This window comes from Rhinolophus sinicus, chromosome 4 (assembly GCF_057876585.1).
Source record: "Rhinolophus sinicus isolate RSI-liver-muscle chromosome 4, RSI-T2T, whole genome shotgun sequence".
Classification (NCBI taxonomy): domain Eukaryota; kingdom Metazoa; phylum Chordata; class Mammalia; order Chiroptera; family Rhinolophidae; genus Rhinolophus; species Rhinolophus sinicus.
This window is the reverse complement of record NC_142504.1, coordinates 62,479,168-62,505,512: the sequence shown is the minus strand read 5'-3', so window position 1 is coordinate 62,505,512 and position 26,345 is coordinate 62,479,168. Positions and strand designations below refer to the sequence as shown.

General features: G+C 46.5%; 1 protein-coding gene across 2 annotated transcripts in view; it reads right to left on the bottom strand.

The window, feature by feature from the left end:
• Window positions 1-4,968: 4,968 nt before the first annotated feature.
• ALDH1L1 (aldehyde dehydrogenase 1 family member L1) overlaps window positions 4,969-26,345 on the bottom strand; it is a 133,421-nt gene continuing 112,044 nt past the window's right edge. For both annotated transcript variants that reach the window (XM_074340449.2, XM_019719138.3), the window contains exons 16-23: window positions 25,321-25,408; window positions 18,828-18,921; window positions 16,333-16,432; window positions 13,511-13,609; window positions 10,831-10,996; window positions 8,537-8,642; window positions 7,084-7,283; window positions 4,969-5,274 (exon numbers count right to left, since the gene is read on the bottom strand). In XM_074340449.2, the coding sequence (XP_074196550.2) occupies window positions 5,219-5,274; window positions 7,084-7,283; window positions 8,537-8,642; window positions 10,831-10,996; window positions 13,511-13,609; window positions 16,333-16,432; window positions 18,828-18,921; window positions 25,321-25,408 (909 nt within the window). In that variant the 3' untranslated portion in view covers window positions 4,969-5,218. The remainder of the gene's footprint in view (window positions 5,275-7,083; window positions 7,284-8,536; window positions 8,643-10,830; window positions 10,997-13,510; window positions 13,610-16,332; window positions 16,433-18,827; window positions 18,922-25,320; window positions 25,409-26,345) is intronic.

Here is a 26,345-nt window from a genome sequence, read left to right as displayed (position 1 = left end):
GGATGGAACAGCACACACAGGCGAGAAATACATAGGAGGGGAAAACTGGGTGGTTTTTCTTATATGTTCATCTTATAGTTTCAGGAGATCTCTTGAAGTGGGGGAAGATTAGGAACCCAGTCCTACACATCTAAACCAAAGGTCTCAAATAGAACTCTAGTGGGCACCCTGGCTAAAACCAATCTCTATGTGCATGTCCAAAGAAGGGAGAAAAGTGTTTTTTGGCTTGATTTGGGTTTGGATAGGCCTGTGCTTGAGGTGTTGCCTGCTTTTCCGCTGTGAAGGACTGTTTACAGGGAAGCCAGTACTGACTCCTCTGGATGCCTTGCATTGGGAAGTGTGTGAAAAGACCAGCTGAGGGCCAGCTGCATTAGCCTGGACTCTGCTATTGATGCCCTGGCTCTGGGGGTGTTGGAAGTGAAACAATGGGGACCTGGGAAAGGGGCAGATGTGGGACTTGTCTGGTCTGATGTAAGTCACTGTGTTAAGGCAGGTCCACACCCCCTTCTAACAGGAAAGGTGATTCTCCATCAGTCATGATCTATGCTGAGGTAAGGAACAGAGACTAAAAGCTCTTTCTTTCCTTCTGTAGCCATCAAGACTTGAAGCCAGGCACTCCAGGAGCACTCCATGGGTGGGGATGAGCTCACCTTGCATGGGCTGGCAGGTGGGAAATGGGCAAGGAGATGCTTTCAGTGGGGCCTAGTTGGGGGTCTGGGATTCAGGGCTCTGAGTTGCCCCATGCAATAGGAGTTGTTGTTTATTCCTGACCCTCTAAGAAGGTTTTGTAAGACGTTGCAGCCTTGTGGCAGTGGGACTCGGGGTGTCAAAAGGAGGGCCCACTTCACATTTGGGGTGTATTAGACACGTGGGGAATAGAGGTTCCTCACCCCATGGCGGGAGTGGTGTCAATGGGGTGTCCTGCTCCCTTAGACCATAGCAGCTAAGGCCTGACAGAGAGGGAACTCCCAAGTGGGCCTAGTTCCTAGCACTGGAGAGAATCTAGGGATGCAATACTGAGGTATATAGGCAGAGGGGGGTTTCAAAGTCTTCACCAACTAAGGGGAATGCAATTTCAATTATCTGTGTGAGCTTGGGCAATTAAACTTCTCTGCCTTAATTTCCTTGTTTATAAATGTGGATAAAAATAATTGAGCTAATGGAAGGATTACATGAGATAAATACATAGAAAAGGTCTGGAATTCCACCAGACAACCAGTTTATTACTGGCTATTATTATCCTTCACAAGGGGAGGTTTGAATGGACCCTCTATAAGACTATATCCTGAATGGAAGAGAAAGGATAATGGAGCAATGGAGGAAGGCCAGGCTTGAGGCCTGGGAGGAGATGGGAGGAATTTCATAGGTCCCTGTAGGACAGAGTCCGCTAGTGGGGAGGACTGAAGAGGCTACTGAACAAGCAAAAGCTGGGCCAGGACCACCAGCACAACCAGGGGTCTGCAGAGGGGCAGAGCCAGGTGGGGGTGGGGGCTTGGCATGCCAAAAAGAGCTTGACATGTGAGGTAAACTGAGGCATTAGACAGTAAGGGGGGTTGTAGCATTTTTGACTTAGGAGAGGGTGAGCACAGTGGAGGCTCCAGGCTACAGCAGGGTGAGAGGGCAACTTGAAAGAGAGAAGAAAATGCAGGAGGGAGGTCAGTGGGCCAGGGGAATTCTGAGACACAGAAGATACAAGATAGGGCAAAATAAGTGGCAATTTTACTTCTTCATACCCAATTTGGATTCCTATACCTCTTTCTCTTGCCTAATTGCTCTGGCGAGGACTTTCAGTACTACGCTGAATAACAGTGGTGATGGGGGCATCTTTGTCTTGTTCTTGATCTTAGAGAAAAAGCTTTCAGTTTTTCACCATTGAGTATGATATTAGCTGAGGGTTTGTCACATATGGCCTTTATTATGTTCAGGTACTTTCCTTCTACGCATTTTATTGAATGTTTTAATCATAAATGGATGTTGTATCTTATCAAATGCTTTTTCTGCATCTATTGATAAGATCATATGATTTTTAGCCTTTATTTTATTAATGTGGTGGTAATCTTTGTGCCCCTGGAATGAACTCCACTTGATTCTTTATATAGAAAAATCCTAAAGATTCCACCAAAAAACTATTAGAAATATAAACACAGTAATGTTGCAAGATACAAAATCGATGTACAAAAATCCATTGCATTCCTATATACTAACAATGAAATTTCAGAAAAAGGAATAAAAAAAAAATTCCATTTGCAATTTCAACAAAAAGGACAAAATATTTAGGAATAAACTTAACAAAAGATGTGAAGGACCTATACACTGAAAACTACAAGACATTATTTTTAAAAAATTGAAGAAGACACAAAGAAATGGAAAGATATTCCATGTTCATGGATTGGAAGAATCAACATAGTCAAACTGGCCATATTATCCAAAGCAATATACAGATTTAATACAATCCCCATCAAAATTCCAGTGGCATTCTTTAAAGAAATAGAACAAAAATATTATCAGATTTGTATGGAACCACAAAGGACCCCAAAAAGCCAAAGCACTCCTGAGTAAAAAGAGCAAAGTCAGAGGTATCACACTCCCTGACTTAAAATTAAACTACAAAGAGACAATAATCAAAACAGCATGCTATTGGGCCAGCCTGGTGGCTCAGGCGGTTAGAGCTCCATGCTCCTAACTCCAAAGGCTGCTGGTTCGATTCCCACATGGGCCAGTGGGCTCTCAACCACAAGGTTGCCAGTTCAATTCCTCGAGTCCCGCAAGGGATGGTGGGCAGCGCCCCTTGCAACTAAGATTGAACACAGCATCTTGAGCTCCCGCTGAACTCCGGGATGGCCCAGTTGGTTGGAGCAAGTCCTCTCAACCACAAGGTTGCCGGTTTGACTCCCGCAAGGGATGGTGGGTTGTGCCCCCTGCAACTAGCAACGGCAACTGGATCTGGAGCTGAGCTGTGCCCTCCACAACTAAGATTGAAAGGACAACAACTTGAAGCTGAATGGCACCCTCCACAACTAAGATTGAAAGGACAACAACTTGACTTGGAAAAAAAAAAAAGTCCTGGAAGTACACACTGTTCCCCAATAAAGTCTTGAAAAAACAAACAAACAGCATGCTATTGGCAGAAAACAGACACAAAGACCAATGGAACCGAATTGAGAACCAAGAAATAAACCCACATATGTATGGGCAAGTGATTTTTGACAAAGGAGCCAAAAATATACAATGGAAAAATGCAAACCTCTTCAATAAATGGTGCTGGGAAAATTGGAAAGCCACACGTAAAAGAATGAAACTAGACTGCTATTTGTCACCATACACAAAAATTAACTCAAAATGGGTCAAAGACCTAAATATAAGACCAGAACCAAGAAAAAACATAGAAGAAAACAGAGGTACTAAACTTATGGACCTTAGTCTTAGAGAGGATTTTATTAATTTGACCTCAAAGGCCAGGGAACCAAAAGCAAAAATAAATGAATAGGACTATATCAAACTAAAAAACTTCTGCACACCAAAACAACTATCAACAAAACAAAAGGTAACCAACCGAATGGGAGAGAAGATATTTGCAAACAACACCTCTGATAAGGGGCTAATATCCAAAATATATAAGGAACTCATACAACTCAACAACAAAAATACCCAAACAAACCAATTAAAAAATGGGCAGAGTTCCTGAACATACACTTCTCCCAATAAGACATACAACCAGGCAACAGATAAAAAGATGTTCAATTCACATAAGGGAAATGCAAATCAAAACCACAATGAGGTATCACCTCATACCTGTTGGAATGGCTACAATCAACAAGAAAATAAATAACAAGTGTTGGAGAGGTTGTAGAGAAAAAGGTATACACTGCTGGTGGGAACATATATTGGTACAGCCACTATGGAAAACAGTACGGAGATTCCTCAAAAAATTAAGAATAGAGTTACCATATGACCCAGTAATCCCTCTTCTGGGAATCTACCCAAAAATGTTGAAAACATTTATTCATAAAGATATATGTACCTCTCTGTTCATTGCAACATTATTCACAGTAACCAACACATGGAAACAAACAAGTGTCCTTCGATAGATGATTGGATAAAGAAGATGTGGTACATGTATACAATGGAATAACTGCTCAGTCATAAGAAAAGATGAAATACTGCCATTTATGACAACATGGATGGATCTTGAGCATATCACGCTAAGTGAAGTCAGATGGAAAACGTCAAGAACCATATCATTTCACTCATGTGGGATATGAAGTAGAAAGCAACAAATGAACAAATAAGACAAAAAAAGAAAACAAACAAACAAAATCGCAAACATAGACAATAGTATGGTGGATACCTGAGGGAAAGGAGGATGGTGGAGGTAGAAATATACGATGACAGGAGACTTGACTTCGCGTGAACACAAAATGCAATATATAGATGATGTATTATAGAATTGTACACTTAAAAATATATAATCTTATTAACTGATATCACATGAATAAATTCAATAAAATTAAAAAAAAAAAAGATAGGGCAAAAGATGGAGCATTCCAGGTATGGAATGCTAGCCTGGGGCAATGACCCATGGTGGTCCAGGGACAGCCTCCTGCTGCAATGTTCTTGAATTAGAAGTCAGCTGAGTCCTATTTGCCTCAGGGAGGCTCCCACAACAGTCTGTATCTGTTGGGGGAATGGGGTTGCATCACATTTGGCTTCCTTGGCTCTTCCTGCTTCCTCTCCTTAGTGTTTGGGGCAGTGTGTGGGGGTACCCCCACAAACCTCTCAAACACCTAATTCCACCTCATCATCTTTTTTGAGGCCAGAGCTGACACACATTCATTTCTCACTTCTGTGTATCTCACCAAGGTGACTGATTGGCTCTCCCAGTCCCTGTGACCTCACTTGTGTGTCAGGACTTGCAGGGTCACCCAGGGCACACCTAGACGGATGAAGAGACACACACAAGGTGCAGGCTGCTGCTGATCAGAACCTTTATTTGCCCTGGGTTCTCTTTCTTACCCAGCCAAATGTCACTCTGATTGGACGGGGGTTGGGGTACAGGTCCCAGACAGGGACAGGAGATGCAGGCAGGAGGATTCCATCAGCTGCTTCTCGTGGAGGTACCATGTATCAGGAGGGGGTGAGAAGGGCAATAGAATTGCCAGGGGAGGCAGGTCAGATTGTGGAGGGTGAGCTGGAGGCTTTCTTCTCACTAGACCTTTCTTCAGTACTCGACAGTAATTGTTTTGACCCGCAGGTACTCATTCAGGGCTGCCTCTCCTGCAAGACAGTGCGTGCCGTTGGAACCATCATCATCATAGAGACTCCTGCATGCTTATTATCTCATGGATCACTACATCAACCCCAGCTCAGCCCATTACAGATGAGAAACCAAGGCCTGGGGGGTCAGCTGCCAGTGAAAGAGGGACCAGGATTCCAATAGGCATTGGAATACAGAACCAATCTGAGGCCACCATACCAGAGACTTCCCTAGCTTCAGCGACCTCCTCTTAAGGGAGGGCAGCCCCATCAGTTCCAGGGCAGCTGAAAGTTTCTCTTGGTGCCTTCCTATTACCCAGATGTGCCAGCCTCTCCCACTGCTGCCTCCCAACCAATTCCAGATCAAGTTGTGATTAGGAAAAGGGGTGCCTTACAGGGCCCCTGAGACCCCTGGAATTCAACTGTGCTAAGTGGTGAGTATTTGTTGGCCCCATAACCAGCATGAGGAGCCTGTGGCTGCCTGACAACTCCCCCCCACACAAAGCCTGGGTCCAAGAGCCATGTTTCCCTGATGCTGCTGCCAACATTGTTTTCACCACCAGCTGGGGTCCATTGAGGTCTCTGGCCCATCCCAAGTTTGGAAGGCCTGGCTTGTGGGAGAAGGACACAGAGGACAAAGGAAGGAGAGGCTGGGGGAGCTTGCAGGGGCAGAGTCATAAGTGACAGAGATCATATCCTGGGGACTCAGCACCCGTAGTCTCCCTGGATGATGGTCCTCGTGGATTTTCATGGAAGACACCAGGAAAATAGCCCAGAGATGGCAAGGACAGAGGGTACAGGAGTGTCCAGCATGTGTATGTGTGTGTGTATGTGTGTGTGTGAGCTCTGGCTCTGCATGCAGTGTTTATGTGGTGTCAGGCTTTTGGGGGTGTTGTTGGGCTCTATTCACAAGCATTCTTGGAGCTTCCCACAGGATTTAAAAGATGGAGCAAAGGAGAAAAAACAGTAAGTGCCCTTTGGTTTCAGCCTCAATGTGAACATCCCTGAGTACCCTGAGCTGGGCAGGGGAGGTCTGGAAGGATGGAGGTGTCTAAGAGACAGTGTGCTGCTCTCTTATACCTTTTGGCCTCTGCCAAGCTCGGCATCAGAGCTGTGATTCCCAACTGGAGCTAGTCCCCAACTGCTGGCTTCCAGAGTGGCAGGATATGGAGAAATGGGACTCACCCTAAGTCAAGCAGCAGTTCAGCGAAAGAGGAGTACTGGAGCAGAACTCCACTTTCACCAGCAGATCAGGCCAGGCTTGCATTCAGCTTCCTACCGTGGTGACCTTGTCTCTACACTAGGAACTCACACTGCCCCAGTAGGCACCCATGGCTTTCCCTCTCTCTGAGGATGAAACTTGACGACTGACTGTGATCCCTGGGCCCCACCATTTGGCCCCTGCCTGCCTCTTGGGCCTGCTCTCCTCCTGTCCTCTCTACCCTGGGCCCACACCAGCCTCTCCTTGCAGCTCCAAGACCAAAGCTGGTTCCATCAGGACTTGCCATTCCCTCTTCTAGGAACATGTACCCCTGGTCTTTATGGCTGGCTCCTTCCACCATTGGGGTCTCAGGGCAGGTGCCACCTCCTCAGACAGGCCCTTCCTGGCTCCAGGCTAAAGTTGCTCTCCCAGTATCCTCACCCAGATCACTTTGTCTTGTCTGCTTCCTAGCACTCTTCACTTTCTAGAAGGATCTTGTTTACTGCCTTAATTATCACTTGTCCTCTCACAGTAAGAAGTGAGCACCATCTTGTCAATGCTACACGCCTGATCCCTTGGACAGGATCTGGCACCAAGTGACCTCTAACAGATATTTAGGATTAGGTTACCCAGGTCTTTGCCAAATCCAGACTGCTTGAACCCTCCGAAGGGAGCAGCCACGTCGGTCTTGTTGTATGTGTTGATGAATACGGTGCCTGCCTCCAGCTTGTCACTGACGTATAAGGCCTTGCTGATGTCCCTGGTGAAGACTCCAGAGGCCAGGCCAAATTCTGTGGCATTGGCCCGAGACAGCACAGTGTCCACGTCACTGCAGGGAAAATCCAGGAAGAACTTGGTGAAGGAGGATTGGGTAGCAGCCCTGGACTTGGGACTCAGAGAGACCTGCACCTCCCCCACAGAGGAGCTCAGCCCCCTCAAAGCTCCCCACCACTCAAGACCTTCTGAGGAGAAACATTCCAGGCCTACAGCAAGAGTAGAGGAGACAGGACTACAAAGAGAGAAGGACAGAGTTAAAGAGACGAGGAAGAGCAGAGTAGAATTTGCACACAGACGACCACAAGGACACTTTGGGTCAACAAGGGCGAGCCCCTCACTTTACAGACAGGGTGATGGGAGCCCAGAGAGAGGCAAAAGGGGTCCCTACAACACCTGGAAAGGTACATGCACTGAGTATTCCCCAGGGAGCCATGTCTGGGGTGTCCCCATCTCAGACATCATAGGCTTGAAGACTTAGCACAGTATTTGCTTGGTAGATGGCAAATTATTCTAATAAAAAATCAGCGTGTAATGATAATTTTGATATTTTGACAGTTGGAAGGATAGTGTGTTAGGATGAGGTGCCATTTTGTAATCTGCTTAAAGGTTCTACTCTGAAAACTAATAATCCATAAAAGAACTTGTAGTAGATCAATGTGGCCACAGAGTCAAATCCTTCTTCTTTTAAACCCAGGCTGGTCTTGGTGACTTGCTGGACAAATAGGACATGATGAATGTTAGGTTCTGGGCTTTCTGAGGCTGATCAATGGATCTTGAGAAACCTTGAGGCTTACACTCAGCCTCTGCGGGGGAGCCAGATGCAGAGCAGAGGCTCTGAGGCTGCCATGGGGGAAAGAACCTATAAGGTGTCCCAGAGCCAACTGGAAGACAGCCACTCCAAATGTCCTGATTGAGGGCCAGACGTGGCACAGAGCAGAGGCAGGTTGGACCCATCAAACCCTAACAAAATTGCAGATTCATGAGTGAAATAAATAACTGTTACTATTCCAAGCCATTGAGTTTTGGGGTAGTTTATTATACATCAGTAGACAATTAGGACAGATACCAACACACTAAGAGAGCCATCCAGAGACACAAAGGACACTCACAGTAGGACCCAAAGCCCTACCAGTCCCCTGGGGCTCTCCTCACCTCAGTGGTTGATGAGGACTCTGCAGACGGCCAGATTTTGTCCACAGCTCCCACCCCATCTGAGTTCTCCTTCTGTCCCCAAAGCTCATGTGAAGCCCCCAGAACCACCCAGGAAGAATCAGGCTCTTGAGAGACATAAGCAGAGATCCCTACCCGTTAGCAAACCGAGAGATGATCATGATGGGCCCGAAGGACTCCTCCTTGGCTATGAACATGTGGTCCTCCACGTCTGTGAAAACGGTTGGCTGGAAAAAGAAACCTGGGGGGGGGGGGCCGGGGGAGGGGAGACAGAGGTCTGTGGCATTCAGGAAAGCCATCCTCCAGTAGTCCTGCCTCTCCCTGTCCATGCTGAGTCTCACCAGCCACTATGCACACATCCCACTCCAGCAATGCAATTCGTGACATCTGTGTGGTAGATGCCACATACTGTGGGGTGCTTTCCTGCCCGAGGCATACGAATTCATGGGAGCCCCTAAACCCTTTCAAATAAATGCTGCTGAGGAAAATGAGGCTTAGAGTTGGTCTGTAATAGAGCTGACATCCGGATCCAAGTCTGTCCAAGGCCAATGCAGAAGCTCAAGATCACAAAAAAGACGAGGTTTTCTAGTGACATCGAATCTGAAAACATATCTGGATTCTTTGGCTAGTGCAGCCTCCCAGATGGCTCTCCATTGGAACCTGTGGCATGGTGATGGGGAGGAGATTTGGCTAGGACCTCCCAGGACTGTCTCCCTTCTCCCTTTTCCTCTGCCCTGCTCTGGGCTCCACCATGAGCACTGTATGTCCGTGCTTCCTTGTCCTCTGGCTTCCAGTAGGTTTGGTCACTAGGAGGCAACCCCTGTCCTACAGTTCTGCTCTCACTGGGTCCCAGGAATTCTGCTCCCTCCTCTTGCTCCTCAGGTCAGGTGGTGATGGTGAGGGTTCCCCATTGTTCCTAGTTCCTTGGTGCTGCATCCCCGAACTGCTCTTTGAACAATGCCTTCATTTCACTCTCTCCCATCAACCCCTGAACTCTGGCATCATGGAACCCCTAGTCAAGTTGGAGCTGTGAAGGCGGTAGGCAAACAGTGGCAGTACAGTGGTTATGAAACTCTGTTGAGGTATGAGGTGTCCAGGAGCACCTGTGATGACCTGTGCTTGGCTGTCATTTGAACTGGATAATGAGTTCACCAGGTGGGGAAACCAGGGAGGTATTCACCCAGCAGAGGAGTGGCAAATGCAGTGAGAGCAATAAAATGAGACTCATGTACAGAGGGAGAGTTGAGCATGGCCAGAGTATGGGTCAAAGGCAAGCAAGTTAGACGCAGATCATGAGAGACCCCTGGTGGGAAGTTAGGGAGTTTGAGCTTGTTGCTACAGGATGATGGGTCACAGTGGAAGTGTTCCAACATTGGGTGAGACATAACCAAACCTCTGGCAACTGCATAAGTAAAGGATTAGCAGGGTTCAGTGGGTCCTGCAGGAAGCTTCCATGACAGTCCAAGCGAAATGAGATTCAGAGTCGGCCCAATGGTGACATGGATACAGGAGAGGCAAGATTTACATATTTAAGAGCATTAGGCAATTAATTAAAAGTAGGAGGTCAAGAAAAGAGAGGAGTCTAGAATTAATTCTTTTCTTCCCTCCTTTATTCCATCAAATTAACTCAGGCTTGGTATGAGGCTTGGAGCTGGCACGAAGGACCTAACAGTGTAGAGGAAACACATGGCTCCTGTTCCTCTGGATCAGGCAGTCTAATGGGGAAGCAGCTCAAATAATCCAGAGGAGCTCCTGCTCCTCTGGCTCTGCTGACTTGATTAAATGGAAGATTCTAGGGAGGCAGTTGTGTGTGTCTGGGATCAGGTTGGGTCTGGGGACACTGTGATCATGTGATGGATTTGGTACCTTTGAGTTTGAAGGGCCTGGGGGACATGTAGGTGGAGGTGTCTAGGTAGTCAGGAGTTTTGAGTGAGGAGGAGCCTTGGAGACAGATATTTGGGAGGGTCTGAGTCATTGTGTAGGGTTATATCCTCCAGGAAAAGTGTCTAACATAAGGAGTGCTCCAAACTCAGGACAGACTTGGGGATGTACCTACATTTAAGATACATGTGGAGAGTGAGCTTCCAGTAAAGAGCAACTGCTGACAAATAACAGTGAAAGATAGGAAAACCACGGAATCCTGGGCCATGGAATCCATGGGAGGAAAGAATGTCAAGGATGTGGTGATGTTAGTAGTAAGTCAGAGTCTACTATAATACAGGTTAAACCAGCACTGACTATGCTTTCAGTTCTGGTAGCTTCACCTTGCCAGTCCCACACCTGGTCTGGCAGGTGTCCAAATAGCCAAGGCCACCCCATCCAAGGTACCTGGACTTTAGACACCTCCAGTTAGAACTGGGCAGAAAACCACAGGCCATGCTACTTCATGCCTCAATTTACCCAAGTGGGCCAGGAGCGCTCTGACTTACCTGGTCGAGGGACTTGATTCCCACCACAGACTAGTGTGGCCCCTTCCTTCACACCATGTTGGCAATACTCTATCAGTTTCTGTAGGTGGGCTTGGTGATTCTGTGGCCCGTGGTTGGTATCCCGGTCTAGAGGGTTGCCAATCTTCATCTTCGTCACTTCTTCTACCTGTGGAAAGTCCTTCCAGTCAGGTCTCACTCAGGTGCCGCAGTTTCTGACTTTGCTCATAATCTGACCTCCCCTCCCATGTTTGCACTTTTGGTGACTAACCACTGGCTCCTGAAGAAAGTCCACATGCCAGTTTCAGGAACTCAGGGAGTTCCATATTCTGGTTCCCAACCTGCCTTCCAGGCTGAAACCCAAATGTATGCCACATATAAGGAGACCTGAGCCTAGTGTCAGGTATGCTGGGAAACGCAGTTGTGCAGGGATACAGGACAGTGAAAAAGAGAGGCAGGCTGTGCATGTGTCAGTGAGGGAGGTGGGGGGGGGGCATAACAGGGTGTGTCTTTACACTGGTTCATCACCCAGTTTCACAGACTAAGAAGCTGAAGGAAGGCTTTTCCAGGCACTCTAGGATATGGGATGGGGATGGGGTGGGGAAATACCAGTCCTGCTAAAATGCCCTGGTGACAAGGTGGGACAGACACTAAGTGGAGGGGAAGGGCCTGAGTCTTGAGTCCACTGACCCTTGCCCCTACTTCTTCTGCTTGCTTCAGAATCCAGCTTGCAGACCCCCTCCTCTGGAATGCCCTCCCGTTGCCTTGGCCAACATCCAAGTAGGTCTAGGCTTTGCTGCCTAGAGTTGGCCTGGGTTTCCTCAAAGGATGTGCCAGATATTATCTGATGATTCTGAGGCTGGGATGGGGAGAGTCAGAAAAGAGCTGGGTATGGGATGCTGTGCTAGGATAAGGAAATCAGGTGAACATAACCAGCAGGTGGCAGATGCCAGGTATTCAGGGTTCCAGGCTAGAGTCACCCTGTCCCGTTTTTGTTACTTCCACCTGTGTTCCTTCCTTGGTTTCCTAAGACCAAACAAGGTCATCTCTGCCCTCACTGTAGCTGCATGAAGGTCAGGCTTGACTGGCCTCCTCCTTTGTGGCTAGGGCCACTTAACTCCTGTGCAGGCTCCACATACCTCGCCAGGGCTAATAAGATGCAGGAGAGGCTCAACCCCCATTACAGCCACCTTCTTCCCTCATACCAGGGCCCCTTAGCTCCCCTGACTGTCCTGAAGGGTCCACAAACTGGTACCAAGCTGTGCTTTGTTCCCCTTTCTGCTTCAGCTTGGCCACCCAACTGCTCCCCTGTCTCCCCAGGACACCAAGAGCAACCTTGCTGACTCTCCTGGATGCTCAGCTCACTCCCTGTATTTGGGATTCCGAGCCTTGCCTCCTCCGGTGGAGTTGAATGAGCTCCAAGTGGCCTTTAAACTTCCATTCTCGTGCCTGGGAGTCCTAGAACAGGCCCTGCATGTGCCTGGGCACAAACTTCACAAAGAAGTCTCCAAAAACAAGCCATCCAGAGCAGCCACCAAGTGCCCCAGCTGACCTGGCACCACCGCAGATATGTGAGCAAGTTTGGGTGAACCTGGGCTGGTGTCCACATTGCCAACACACAGGATTGTGGGCTGCATAAACAGTTGTTCTTCCTAGCCACTAGTTTTTGTAGTAGTTTGTTACATGGAAAACAGTTACACTCCCTTTTAGAAAACCTGTTTTCTGTTTTCATATTCTGCCTTTCATATTTTTAACCATTATTCAAGATCTTCTTCTCCAGGAACTCTTTCCTAATAGCCACCCCACCCTGTCTCCAGACCCACTCTCTCATTTTTTCTGGATTCCTAAATATAGTTTGTTTAAACTTGCACATAGAGGTTGTGCCCCCAGCATCCCCTCTCATATCCACTGGGATTGGATTTTGCTCTCCACGACATGATGGGGAGGCAGGATCTTGGCTGAAGCTGAGCCAACCAGAGCTCTCCAAATCCTGCTACCCCTGAATGGATTAACGATGGAACAGAGACCCGGTCATACCAACCCATGTTCTTCTCTACATCCTTTTACGACAGAGTTGGTAGGAAAAAAGTGATTTCCCTGTCTGGATCTATGTTGTAAAATGTAGTATATGTTGTCAGTAACCTGCCCCATCCCCTTTACTTGTGAGCACACACCCTGCAGCAGTTGTGAGAGGTGGCTGTTGGCAGGTGCCATGAGCTGACACGAGGTGTCCTCCTCCAGCCATAGTCAACAGCAGTTGGTAAGGGACAAAAGCCTGGTTTCCTAACTCCAACGGTACTCCTGAATGGTGTCATTCGTGTTCTAGAGCTTAGGTCCATGGGTCAGGCCAAGGCTGGATATCACCTGAGGCTACGTCCTCAGTCCCTGTTCTCTCCTGGTCCCTCACTCTTCCAGGTTTCACCTGAGAGCTCACCCTTAGTAAGCTGCATGAAATCCTGGCTCAGGCTCCACTGCAGGGACCTGACCTAAAACAGGCCCTTTTATGTCAATTTGAGTGGCAGGGTTGCTATTTCTTGCTGAAATAATAAAAACCAGTGAAGACTTGCTACAGCTCCTCACGGGTTCCCTGCCCAAGGTGAATGATGCCTGACTCCACCTGGCCTAAGCTCCCTGCAGCCCAAGTGATTGTCCCGGTGCGCAGAGACCCTGTGGTAGTACTTACCACCTTCTGTACAAACAGGTCGTGGATTGAGTCCTCTACAAAAACCCGGCCCGCTGCAATGCAGTTCTCGCCTTTGTTGAAGAAGACAGCACTCATTCCCTTTGGCAAACCGACAAGAATGTTGGATTATAGCCACTCCTATGGGCATGGGTGCCCCACTCCCACTAGGCCCTGGTACTCCCGTCTATAGGAAAGGGGAGGAATGCACATGTCCTGACTTCCTAAGGAGGCCAGGCCCAGCCACTGTGGGGCACATGCACCCCACTCATTCCTTAGTCACTTCAAGAGGACAGGCCAAGGGTGACCTGCCCCTAGGGGACAAGGCCTTTGTCCATGTTGCAGAGAGTGGAGGACAAGCGGGATTGAAATAGAGTGAGCATGGAGACCCTGTCCGCTGGGCGGGCTCCCTAGGGTGACTCAAAAGGGGTCAGAGCTCACAACCTTGGAGCTGAGCATGGGAAGTCTGTTAGCGTACAGCAGGAAACAAAAGGTGGGCAAAGGCAGGCAGCAAAGCCCCATTTTGGAAGGGACAGGGTGCCAGCCCAGACCTGAGGGAACTGGCAGGAATACGGAATAAATATTCTGAGGCCCAGGGGAGCCTGCTTTATAGACCTGAGGAACCCCATGTAGGAGCTGCGGAAGGAGCAAAAGCCTGGCTGCTCTGGATCAAGTCTGGCTCTCCTGGAAGCTGGGTCTGCACCGCCCAGTGTCATGGCCTGGGCCTTTAGTCCAACAGCGTCAGCCTCAGCACCAGGGCCAAGACCCTTGGGCTGATGGACTGGCTGCCCTTGGTTTCCCCATCTAGTGAGACTGGACTCCCTTTTGTGTCCGTGCTGGGTGTCACATCATCCTTCAAATCACAGCGGGACTTGGATGGGGTAAGGGTTTATCTGGGCACCCGGATGAACAGGGCCTTACTGGTTTGCTCCCATAGGAGTGGATGGGGGACTAAGGCATAACAATAATAATGCTAATATAAGAACAACTGATACACAGCACCTGCCAGATGCAGCCACCGTTCTATGTCCTTCGGACATAGTAGCTTATGATACCTGTAACAACCATAGGAGTTAGGTATACTATTCTTCCCATCCTATAGTTGAGATTACGGAGCCCCAGAAAGGTTAAGTAACTTGCCCAAGACTTCCCAGTGGTGGACCTGGGCAAGTGTGGGCATGGGCCAAGGTTGGGGGGGGTTTACTATTGGTAGCGTTGTGCCCAAGTGTCCAGGGTTCTGCTTTGCTTATCTAGATAGGAAGTTTGCAGTGCTGATTTCAGAATGTTTCCCAACCCATGAGGCTGATTCCAGTTATTCTCATAGTTATGAAACTTCTTGGGAAGGTGGTTTTAGAGGGCACATGTCATTCCTTGTCCCACGGCTCCTTCCTGCCACAGTCTACGAGGTCTGCCAATTATGTTCGCGAACTTGCCACCGTGCACTTACATTGGCAGCACTGTACAAACAGCTCAGTAAGGTTTCATAACCTCAGTATATCAGTGTCTCACAGCTGTGTTTGTGTCAACGTGTGGAGGTGTCTTGCTGAGTGGCATTCATTATTGTTGTTGTGTGTTTGTGTGTGCCATCGCGAGAATGTTTGAGCTTGAATTAGAGAAAGGAACAAACATTAAATTTCTTGTTAAACTTGGCAACGGTGGAAGGGAAATCAGGGGCATGAATTAGTCCAAGTTTATGGGGACAATGCCATGAAGAAAACGGCAGTGTACAAATGGATTAAATGTTTTTCTGAGGGGAGAGAATGTGTCACTGATGAAGAGAGGTCAGGGCGGCCAGTAATGAGCAGAACTGATGGAAACATTGCAAACATTTGTTGAACTGTGCATCAAAATCATCGGCTGACTGTGAGAAGCATAGCGGACCCAGTAGACATCAATAGAGAAGCAGTTAGGAAAATCTTAACTGAAAATCTTGGCATGAGAAAGGTGTGTGCAAAAATGGTCCCGAAGGAGCTCACCGATGAACAAAAGCAAAGGAGAGTCGAAGTTTGCCAAAACCTTTTGGAGAGGCAAGATGATGTTTTGGGCCATGTTATCACTGATGATGAAACATGTGTGTATCAATATGACCCTGAAACAAAGTGTCAAAGTGTACAATTGAAGTCAACCAATTCTCCATGACCAAAAAATTTCCGTCAGTCCAAATCGAGTCAGAACGATGTTGCTAACGTTTTTTGATATCAGTGGGATTATTCATTATGAATTTGTACCAACTGGACAAACAGTTAACCATGTTTACTATTTGGAAGTGCTGAAAAGGCTGCGTGAAAAAGTTAGATGAAAAAGACCTGAAATTTTCACCAACAATCCATGGTTCTTGCATCATGACAGTGCACCAGCTCACACAGCACTGTCTGTGAGGGAGTTTTTAGCCAGTAAACAAGTCACTGTATTGGAACACTCTCCCTACTCACCTCATCTGGCCCCCAGTGACTTCTTTCTTTACCCAAAGATAAAGAAAATATTGAAAGGAAGACATTTGGATGACATTCAGGATATCAAGGGTAGTATGACGACCGTTCTGATGGCCATTCCAGAAAGAGTTCCAAAATTGCTTTGAAGGGTGGACTAGGCGCTGGCATCGGTGCATAGCTTCCCAAGGGGAGTACTTTGAAGGTGACCATAGTGCTTTTCAGCAATGAGGTATGTAGTACTTTTTCTAGGATGAGTTCACAAACCTTATTGTCAGACTTCGTATGCTTGTGGTGACACTACAGTCTAGGTTAAATGTGTGAGCTTGACTGTAGAATCAGAGAAAGCATCCCACCTCCCCTGCCCCAATGACCTGCCCCTAGGCTGGCTCTCACCATCTGCACAGCCTTGCTGAGGTCACAGTCAGCAAAGATGATGAGGGGTGACTTCCCGCCCAGTTCCAAGGACACCTTCTTCACGTTACTCAGGGCACAGCTGAAAGGAACAGTGTTGGTGGAGTTAGATCCATGGGAGAAAGGGACATGGGGCTCTAGGTGGAGGGGGCCAAGGGCAACTCCAAAACATGCTTTACTTGAAAAAGCAAGCAAAGGGTTGGAGGGAGCCCCATGAGACCAGGCCCAGTGACTTCTCCCGACCCCACAGGTACTAGCTACTCCCTCTCACTTCCTTTCACTCACTGGCTTCCCACTGTGCCTCCTCCAACAGCCAACCCCACCCTAACTCAGGGACTTGCTCTCACTGTCCCCCTCCTTGTCACTCCTTCTTCAGAGGTCCCCACAGCTCATTCCTCACCTCTTTCAGGCCTCTGCTCCAAAGTCCCTTGTTATGGTGCCTGCCTTAACAGCCCCATATAAAATGTAAGCTGCTGTGCACCACGGTGCATTTGTCTGACCCCACCTACTGGAGCCTAAACCCCAGCAGGGCACAGGCTTTTGTCTGATCATGTAGGTGGTGTTCAATAAATGTCGAACCAATAAGTCCACAAAGAAGCATCCCCAGGTGGGGCAGCTGCAGTGCCGTAGGGGCTTCGCATCTCAAATTTTAGTGTCGGGTGAAAAGAGAGAGTAGCTCGGGGTCCTGTGCACACTGCATCAGTGGAAACAAAATGGACTTACTGATACTGTCCTCAGAGGGACACTCAGTAAACTGGGCACAGGGCAGGGGGTTCCTTGTTCAGGACTGAATTCAGGAGGAAGACTTCCCTGTTTCAGGCACCAGCCACGGGTGCTTGAAGAGAATCCAGGAAAACAGCAGCTGCAGAGCCAGAGTGCTGCCCGCACAAACCCTCCTTCCCTGGAGTCCTTAGAGTGACATTTCCTGAGTCCTCCCTCTGGACTCTGTGCACACATGTTCAGATGTGAATTTCACCTACACAGCACAGGGGAGACTGGCCAGCTTTTGAATCAAAAGAGGTAAATAAACTGCTGTGACTACTTGCAATTACATCCCCTGCTCTGTCATCTGTCTCTCTGTCCATCAGTCCCTTGTTCTCTCCAGACTCCTCCTCTTCAACACCAAGGTTTACTCCACTGCACTCAAAATGAATCAGAGCAGCCCCGCCCTGGTGCACTCACAGGCTGCAACATCAGGCTCTATTGACCCTAAAGACCTGATCCACCAGCCGCATTGGCCGTGGCTCCTGACTCAAAAAGTAGATGTCACATAAAGCCACTGAAATCGGCACAAGTGTGGTACCCATTTGAGAAAGGGGTCACAGCGCAGGCTGGTTCAGAGGGAGTGTGCAGGGCTGAGAGGTGTGAACCCCACAAAGTGGGAGTGTTGGGTCAAGGGCTGCAGAAGTATCCCAGGGAGAAAGAGTATTGCTCTGCATTAGGAGCTACAGTAAAGAGACATTGTTTTAATATAAGAGAAGCCTTTCTCCCTGTGGAATTGTCATACCGTAGCTGGACTCCCCATTCATGTGAACCTTGGAGCAGAGACAGAAAGGGGTGGTCATGTATCCTTAGAGATCCTGCAAGTCAGCGGACTCAGAAGAACCCCAAGCTGCTCTCTGTTTGCACTCATCATTCAAAGTGCAGGTACCCAAAACCCACCCCAGAAACTCAGCTTCAGTGGGGTGGGGCGTAGGCATCTGGCGACTGTCTTGGGGCAGCCATGGCTGTGAGCTGCTACCTCTGTCTACCAACGCAGACCAGAATCACTTAGCTATAAACTACCTTGATTGAACTGGTGGGGAAACTGAGGCCTGGAAGGGTCAGGGCTTGACCCAGGTCACATTGTGAATTAGTGACAGAGCCTGGAACACAACCCCACTGTTTTAGTTTGAGGCCAAAGTACAAGGAATAAGAGTTAGAGGATGTCCTAGATCAGTACCCTCTATTAGAATAGAACCAAAACCTCAATACTAGCCATACATGTAATGACATTCTTTTTAGTAACCATATTAAGAAAAAAACAGCTAAAGACAAACTGGTGAAATTAATTCTAATATATTTAATTTAACCCAATTAATCAAAAATATTATCATTTCAACTTGTAACCAATATAAAAAAAATATTAATGAGATGCTTTACTTTGTGTGCTAAGCTTTGAAAATCCGGTGTGTCTTTTACATTCCCAGCACAACTCAATTCAGAGCAGCTCCATTCCAAGCACTCAGCAGCCACACACAGCTCCAGCACTTCACAGGTCCAAGTGAGCTCCACATAGCAGCCACCACCGGACTTACCAAGAGCTTGTCACACACGAAATAACCTGCGTTAACCTGGCCTCCAGGAACCACAGTACACATGGAGGCTGGAGAAGCAGGATCAAGCTCACACACAGCACTGTCCATGTCCAGACACTGTGACCAGAGTCACAGCTTCTGAGGCCGTGGTGGCCTCTCCCACACACCCTAAACGCCTACCTTTTCATGATGTGCTTTCCCACCTCTGTGGAGCCGGTGAACCCAATTTTCCGCACATCGGGATGGTCTGACAGTCTCTGGCCAACCAATGAGCCTGTGGATGGGAAGAAGTGGGGGAGTCAGGGTGGCCACTCCGGTGCTGGAGTGGGGAGGTATGAGTCCCGCTATCCCTCACATGTCCACCCTGAGGCCAGAGCTCTGGGATGTGCCCTGTGTGCTTAGTGCCCTCAGTTCCTGGGGCTCACTGGCTTTGCTGCCTGTTAAAGACAGTATTGTATTCCCTCAAAATCCATATCGTATAGATACAGATGTGAACAAAACCAACTCCATGTCTGTGTCCTGGATTTCACTTCATTTTTCTTTCATGCTATGACCTTTGACCAACCTCACTGTCCTTAGTAAGCATATCAAAGCTTTCTAGTTGATGATTATCGGTGTTCCTTAAAATGTAGCCATTAATATGTTTGTTAGTAACAGCCGGATGGGATGGCGTGACAACTGAGATAAGTATCAAAATGGTAATAGTATTGATTACAAACAATCATCAGATCACAAGACTGCCAGAAGGTATGGCCCCTGGTGCTATTTCATTCTCTGTCCCTTGGTCCTGTCAGTCATTAGTACCTAAGTTGTGCTATAAAAAACAAAAAGCATGGTAACAGCTGTCTGTTAGGTGGGGTAATCTGCGCAGAATTGTTGGGTCATCTTTTCCACTCCAAACCAGTCTTCCCATAAATAAATTACCGTTTAATAAATTGTTATATTCTATGGAGTTGCCTGCTTTGTTTGTCAGTCTTGAGATACCTTCTTGTTACAGTGGCCATTACACCTTTGCACCTTTGCCCCACCATCTGACATGTGTTGAAGCCCTGATGCCCAGTACCTCAGATGTGACTGTATTTGGAGACAGGGTTTTGAAAGAGGTAATTAAGGTAGGATGAAGTCATTATCCAATCCAATTAGGGTCATTAGCTTTAATACAATCTGATTGGTGTTCTTGTAAGAAGAGCAGATTACACAGATACATATAGAGGAAAGATCTTGTGAGAACACAGGGAAAAGACAGTCATCTGCATGCCAAGAGAGAGGCCTCAGAAGGAACCAACCCTGCTCACACTTTGATCTTGGATTTATGGTCTCCAAAACTGTGAGCAATAAGTATCTGTTGTTTAAGGCCCAGTCTGTGGGTTTTGTTACAACAGCCCAAGCAAACTCATACAGTCTGCATGTGGCTTTCAACATATCAAGGTATATACCGAGGGTGCAGGCACCCAGGCTTCCAGCTCTTCCAGGGTCTCCAACAGAGACCCAAGGATTGCCTGGCTTGGCTGTGGAGGCAGTGTTGCCCAAGCATCACACACTCCAAAAGGCCTTCCTTAGGGATGCAGCCTGGCCAGGAGAGACCCAGGCATGGAGAGCCTGGGTGTGGAGGGCCCAGGTGTGTAGAGCCCAGACATTCGCTGCTTCACATTTGGAATGATTGGAACCTGAATGATTGGAAACTTACCTGCCCCTTACTCCATAGCCTTCTCATTTCACCCCAAGCCCTGCACACACCCTGGCCCCCAAGGTGGCTAATTCCTTTTCACCTTTCAAATCTCTTTTTTCAATGAGTCTTCATGGTCATCTCTCCCCAAACGTAATCTTTCGCTGCTTTAAATCTCTTTCGTCTTTTGGCTTCAGACTCTCTACTCTCTTAATTTGCCCCCTACTTCTCTGACTGCTCTTTTTCCATCCCCTTTTCCCTTCTTCTATCCAACCTTAAAATACCCTGTGCCTCTAGCTCTATCCTGGGCCCTGCTCTGCTCTTCTCAATTCGCATCATCTCAGCTGATCTCACCCTGGCTCACCTTTTCAAATGCCATCTTCAGGCACATCATCTTCTCAATCTGTATCTCCAAGCCAAGCTCCTCTGAAATACAGATCCATTTATCACTCCTCTGTCTGCTCCACACCTCCACTTGGATGTCTCACAGCCTCTCAAATTCAATATACTTGAAACTGAACTCTTAATTTTTCCCTAGACGTGCTCTTCCTCCAGATTCTCTATTTCAGTAAATAAAGTCTCCTTGCAGCCAGTTGTTGAAGCCAAGAAACTGAGAGTCAATCTTGACACATTCCTTCCCCAACCCATCAATCAACAAGTCTTGGGCTCCTTTACCCACCCAGTCCCTCCACCTCCATCTCCACTACTCCCCTGCCTCTCAGCTTATAAAATTACATATGCCCACGTGCACCTGTGAAGGTTCCAGTTCCAAAGGTTTGCAGTGGGACACCATATATATATATTTAAATCTCCACAAATGATTTCAATACTAATTCCATTCCACCACTCTCTGTTAAAAAAAAAAAAATCACTGTTTTGGAGAGAAAATATTGGCAAAAAACACATCCAATATAAAGGACTGATATCCAAAATATGCAAAGAACTCTTAGAACTCAACAATAAGAAAACAAAGTACCCAATTTAAAAAATGAGCAAAAGACCTGAATAGACACCTCAGCTAAGAAGATATACAGGTGACAAACATATGAAAAGATGCTTCACATCATATGTCATTAGGGAAATGCAAAGTAAAATAACAATTAGATACTACTACACATCTATGAGAATAGCCAAAATCTAAAACACTAACAATAGCAAATACTAACAAGGATGTGGAGCAAAGGAACTCTCATTCACTGATGGTGGGAATGCAAAATGGAATAACTACTGTGGAAGACAGTTCAACAGTTTCTTATAAAACTAAAGATACTCAACGTACCATCCAGCAACCTTGCTCCTTGGTATTTAACCAAAGGAGCTGAAAAGTTATATCCACGTAAAACCCTGCATACAGATGTTTATAGAAGCTTTATTAATAATTGCCAAAACTTGGAAGCAACCAAGTGTCTTTCAGTAGGTGAATGGATAAATAATGTGTGGCACATCCAGACAATGGAATATAATTCAGCACTAAAATGAAATGAGCTATCAAGCCACAAAAAGAGATGGGGGAACCTTAAATACATATTACTAAGTGAAAGTAACCAATCTGAAAGGCTACATATTGTATGATTCCAATTATATTACATTCTGGAAAAGGCAAAACTATGGAGACAGTGAGATCAGTGGTGACCAGGGGTTGGGGAAAGGGAGAAATGACTAGGTGGAACACAGAGGATTTTTAGGGCAGTGAAACTATTCCATATGAGACTACAATGGTGTATATGTCTCATTACACATTTATCCTAGGACATACGAGTACAACACTAAGAGTGAAATTAAGGTAACCTTGGACTCTGAATAATGATGATTTGTCAATTTAGGTTCATCAGTTGTAACAAATGTACCATCTGATGCAGGATGTTTATAATGAGGGACACTACACATGCATGGGGACAAGGGGTATATGGGAACTATCTATACTGTCCACTCAATTTTGCTGTGAACCTGAAATTGCTTTGAAAAAATATAATGTCTATTTGATAATAATAATAATAATAATATCACTATTTTCCGCTATCCAAGAAATATTTATAAGGTATTATATATCAGATCACAAAGAAATTCTCCATTTTAGGAAGAAAAATTTTTTTTAAATTTATTGGGGTGACAATTCTTAGTAAAATTACATAGATTTCAGGTGTACAATTCTGTATTACATCATCTATAAATCCCATTGTGTGTTCACCACCCTGAGTCAGTTCTACTTCCATCACCATTTATTTGATCCCCCTTACCCTCATCTCCCACCCCGCACCCCCCTTACCCTCTGGTAACCACTAAACTATTGTCCGTGTCTATGAGTTTCTGTTTCTCATTTGTTTGTCTTGTTCTTTTGTTGTTTTTGGTTTATATACCACATATCAGTGAGAAAAATTTTTATATGCTATTATAGGTTGGATTGTGTCCTTAAAATATTCGTATGTTGATGTCCTAACACCATACCTCAGAATGTGACCTCATTTAGAAATAAGGTGTTGCAGATGTAATTAGTTAAATGATGCCACTATGGTGGGCCCAAATCCAATAAGACCGAAAAGAGGAAATTTGGACACAGACACACACACACAGGAAATATGCCATGTAACGATCAAGGCAGACCTCAGGGTGATGCTTCTATAAGCTAAAAAGAGGCAAGAAAGGATTCTTTCCTGGAGAGTTTAGAAGAAGCAGAGTTCTGCCAACACCTTGATCTCAGATTTCTAGTCTCTAGAACTGTGAGACTGAATTTCTGCTGTTAAGCCATCTAGATTGTGGTGTTTTGTTACGGCAGCCCTAGAGAATTAAAACACAGGCTCTATTCTCTGATCATGACATAATAAAACTAGAATGTAAGAACAAAATTTTAGACCAAAAAATTTATTTGAAAATTTAAAAAAATCTCTTGATTTACTGGATTAGAGAGGAGATCAAATATACAATTATATGTTACTTAATAATAAAAGCATGAATACAATATATTCAAAAGTTATAAGGTGGAAGTACACTTCTGGAAAGCCAGCATGAGGAGCCCAGTGGGCAATTTCCCAGGAAAACAACCATAACTGGTGAAAATCATTTAAATAACAACCACTTAAATTCTCTAGAAAAATCCTGGGGAAATACAGCAAATGGAGAGACATTTATTCAAGAAAAGCTACTAAATCTCAGTAAGAACAGTGAGAGTCAATGGCACATGAACTGTGAACCGTTCTCTCGCTCCATATCTCCCCTCTCCCTCCATCTTGCTGGAAGCTCTATTCCAGGCAGGTGTGACGAGGAAGGCAGGACCTTCTCTCCTCCAGCAACCAGTCCAGGGATATGGCATCTCACCAGGAGGGGCAGGCAATCAGCATTTCTCATTTCCTCCATTCTGAGTTTCAGAGGTTCAATTCTTGGTGAGTATGTTTTCCACCCAGCTCCCACTCAAAAGATGAAGGCTCTACCATACGTGAAGCAGGCTGAGTCCACTGCGACTTCATTTGCCTAGTCCTAGCTCCCTCAGGGGGTCCAGCACCTGAGGTAGTGTCTCAGAGATTTTGGCATCTCACCAGGAGGGCAGATGCCATAACCTGGTGAGATGCCATATCCCTCAGAGAAGCTTTCTGTAAGGACAGAGAGCTCCAAAACACTTTGCAAAGGAAAAGACTTTATTCAAAACGGTGACAGCAATAAGGTAAACCACAGGTCCATTGGTTTACCAGAGAGAACCAGGGAAGAGCCCTTCTGGCTAAGAACCTCAAAGGATGGCCTAGAAAACTACCCATGTAAAGGGGCCCAAATCTAATTGGATCAGATTATAGAGCAATTTATGCTTGGGGCACTGTTGAAAACAATAGAACAACCAGTCTGCAGTTAATGGAGCTGAACAGCCGGGTGTGATACCAAAGGAGGCAGACAGCTTAACAGAGAGACCAGGGAAAAGACAGTCAATGAGAAACCTGCCCAAACTGCTTCATCCTAGGGTGACGTGCATGCCCAAGGCTGTGCCCTCTGAGGGATGACATCACTGGCTGCATACTACAGGGAAAATAGACTTCACTTAACCAGTCTAGCCAAGTCATAAAACAAGTCAACAGGCAAATAGAAACAAGCTCTGGAAAGGGAGGAAGAGAATCAGTATCCAGAGTTGGTACAATATATTATGTAAATATCCAGTTTTTAACCAAAAAATTAAAAGCATGCAAAGAAACAGGAAAGTGTGACTCAACAAAGGAAAAAAAAAGTGCAGGCATTATAAACTGACCATGAGAGGGCCCACATGTCATACTTAACAGACAAAGACTTCAAAGCCACCATTATAAATACATTCAAAGAACTAAATTAAACCATGCTTAGAGGAAGCTATGATGTCAGTGCCTTACCAAATAAATAATATCAATAAAGAACCAACTATGAAAGGACCAAGTAGAAATTCTGGAACTGAAAAGTTTAATAACTGAAATGAAAAATTCAGTAGAGAGACTCAACAGTATTTTGAACTGGTAGAATAAAAAAATCAGTGGAAAAAAAAATCAGTGAATTTGAGCATAGGGATTACGCAATGTAAAGAAAAAAGAATGAAAAGAAAAAATGAAGAGAGCTTCAGAGTTAAGTAGGAAAGCATTATATACACCAACATATTCATAATGAGCGTACCAGAAGGAGAGGAGAAAGGAGCAGGAAAAACATTAGAATAAATAATGACCCAAAACTCCCCAAATTTGATGAAAAGCATTAATCTATATATCCATGAAGCTTAATGAATTTTATGTAAAATAAATGCAGAGGTAATCATAGTAAAAATACTGAAAGATAAAGAGAAAATTTCGAAAGCAGCAAGAAAAAAATGTCTCATCAAATGCAAGATTAACCTGCTGACTTCTCATCAGAAACAATAGGAGGGCCTCCTCCACCATCAGGTTGGCCATCCCACCCACTCTGCACCAGATGGCTCCACCTGCCAGGCCCTGTTCTGACCAAATGCATCTCCAGCTGCCTGGAGCCCTGGCTCTCCCACATGCCCATGCCCCCATCCATAGCCCTTACCAGATCCTGGAAGGATGTTGATTACACCCTTTGGAATGCCAGCCTTCAAGGTCAGCTCTGCAAACTTCAAGGCTGTGAGTGGGGTCACCTAAGGAGGCAGGACAGAAGACTGGGTCAGGAGGGATTGGGAAGTGGAATTCTGCCATCCTCTCCTAGCAGCCTCGGTAGCAAGCAGGGAGGGGCAGCCGTGGTAGGAAGACCCCTGGGGGAAGCCATGTTCATGCCTCCCCATCGTGGATACCACCAACTCAGCCAGCTTCTCACACAGCTCCAGCTGGGAGCCGGGAACAAGGGCCTGTTTACCTCAGGTACCTTTCTAGCACCTTCTCCTGGCAGGGCTCCAGCCCCTCAGCGAGGCCTGGGTCCTTTCCTGCCTATTCATTTCTGCCTCCCATTTACACTGAGCCCTCAGGAAGTACAGAGTCCCAAGGACTGCCAAGCAGGGCCTCATACTCAGAAGGCTGCAGGGCACACCCATTCCCTGTTCCCTAAGAAAAACTGGTTTCCTCCTCTGGCTGTGGTGCTGCCTTAGTTGTCCACCTGCTGGCTTCTGGCAGCACTTCAGCCCAGAGAGGGCCTAGAGCTATAGGGTCCAGCTGTGATGTGGATGACTGCCCCACTGCTGGAGGCCGTGCTCTGCCCTTGACCAGCCAGCAATTAGCCCTCTTCTGGGGAAGAGGGAATACATTTCTGGTCCTGGCAACTTTCCTTGCCAAGGTAAGGCTGTGCCCCACCCACAGCTAGGCCTCAGGCTGAGGGGCCAAATCTGTGGGGTGTTTGCCCTGGGAGTGGGTTCCAGGTGTTCCTAAGGGCAACAGGCTAGTGGGGATCTTCCAGGGACAATTGTCTTGACCTGTCAGCTGGTCCCCCCCCCCCCCACACACACACAAAGGGAGAGGTTAGGGGTCATCTCAGGGGGTTGTTGTAATGCTTAAATAAGCAAATGTATGTAAATTACTATTAATTTGTTATATATGTTAAAATGCTCAAAAATACTTAACTCCAAGCACTATAATATTATAAAT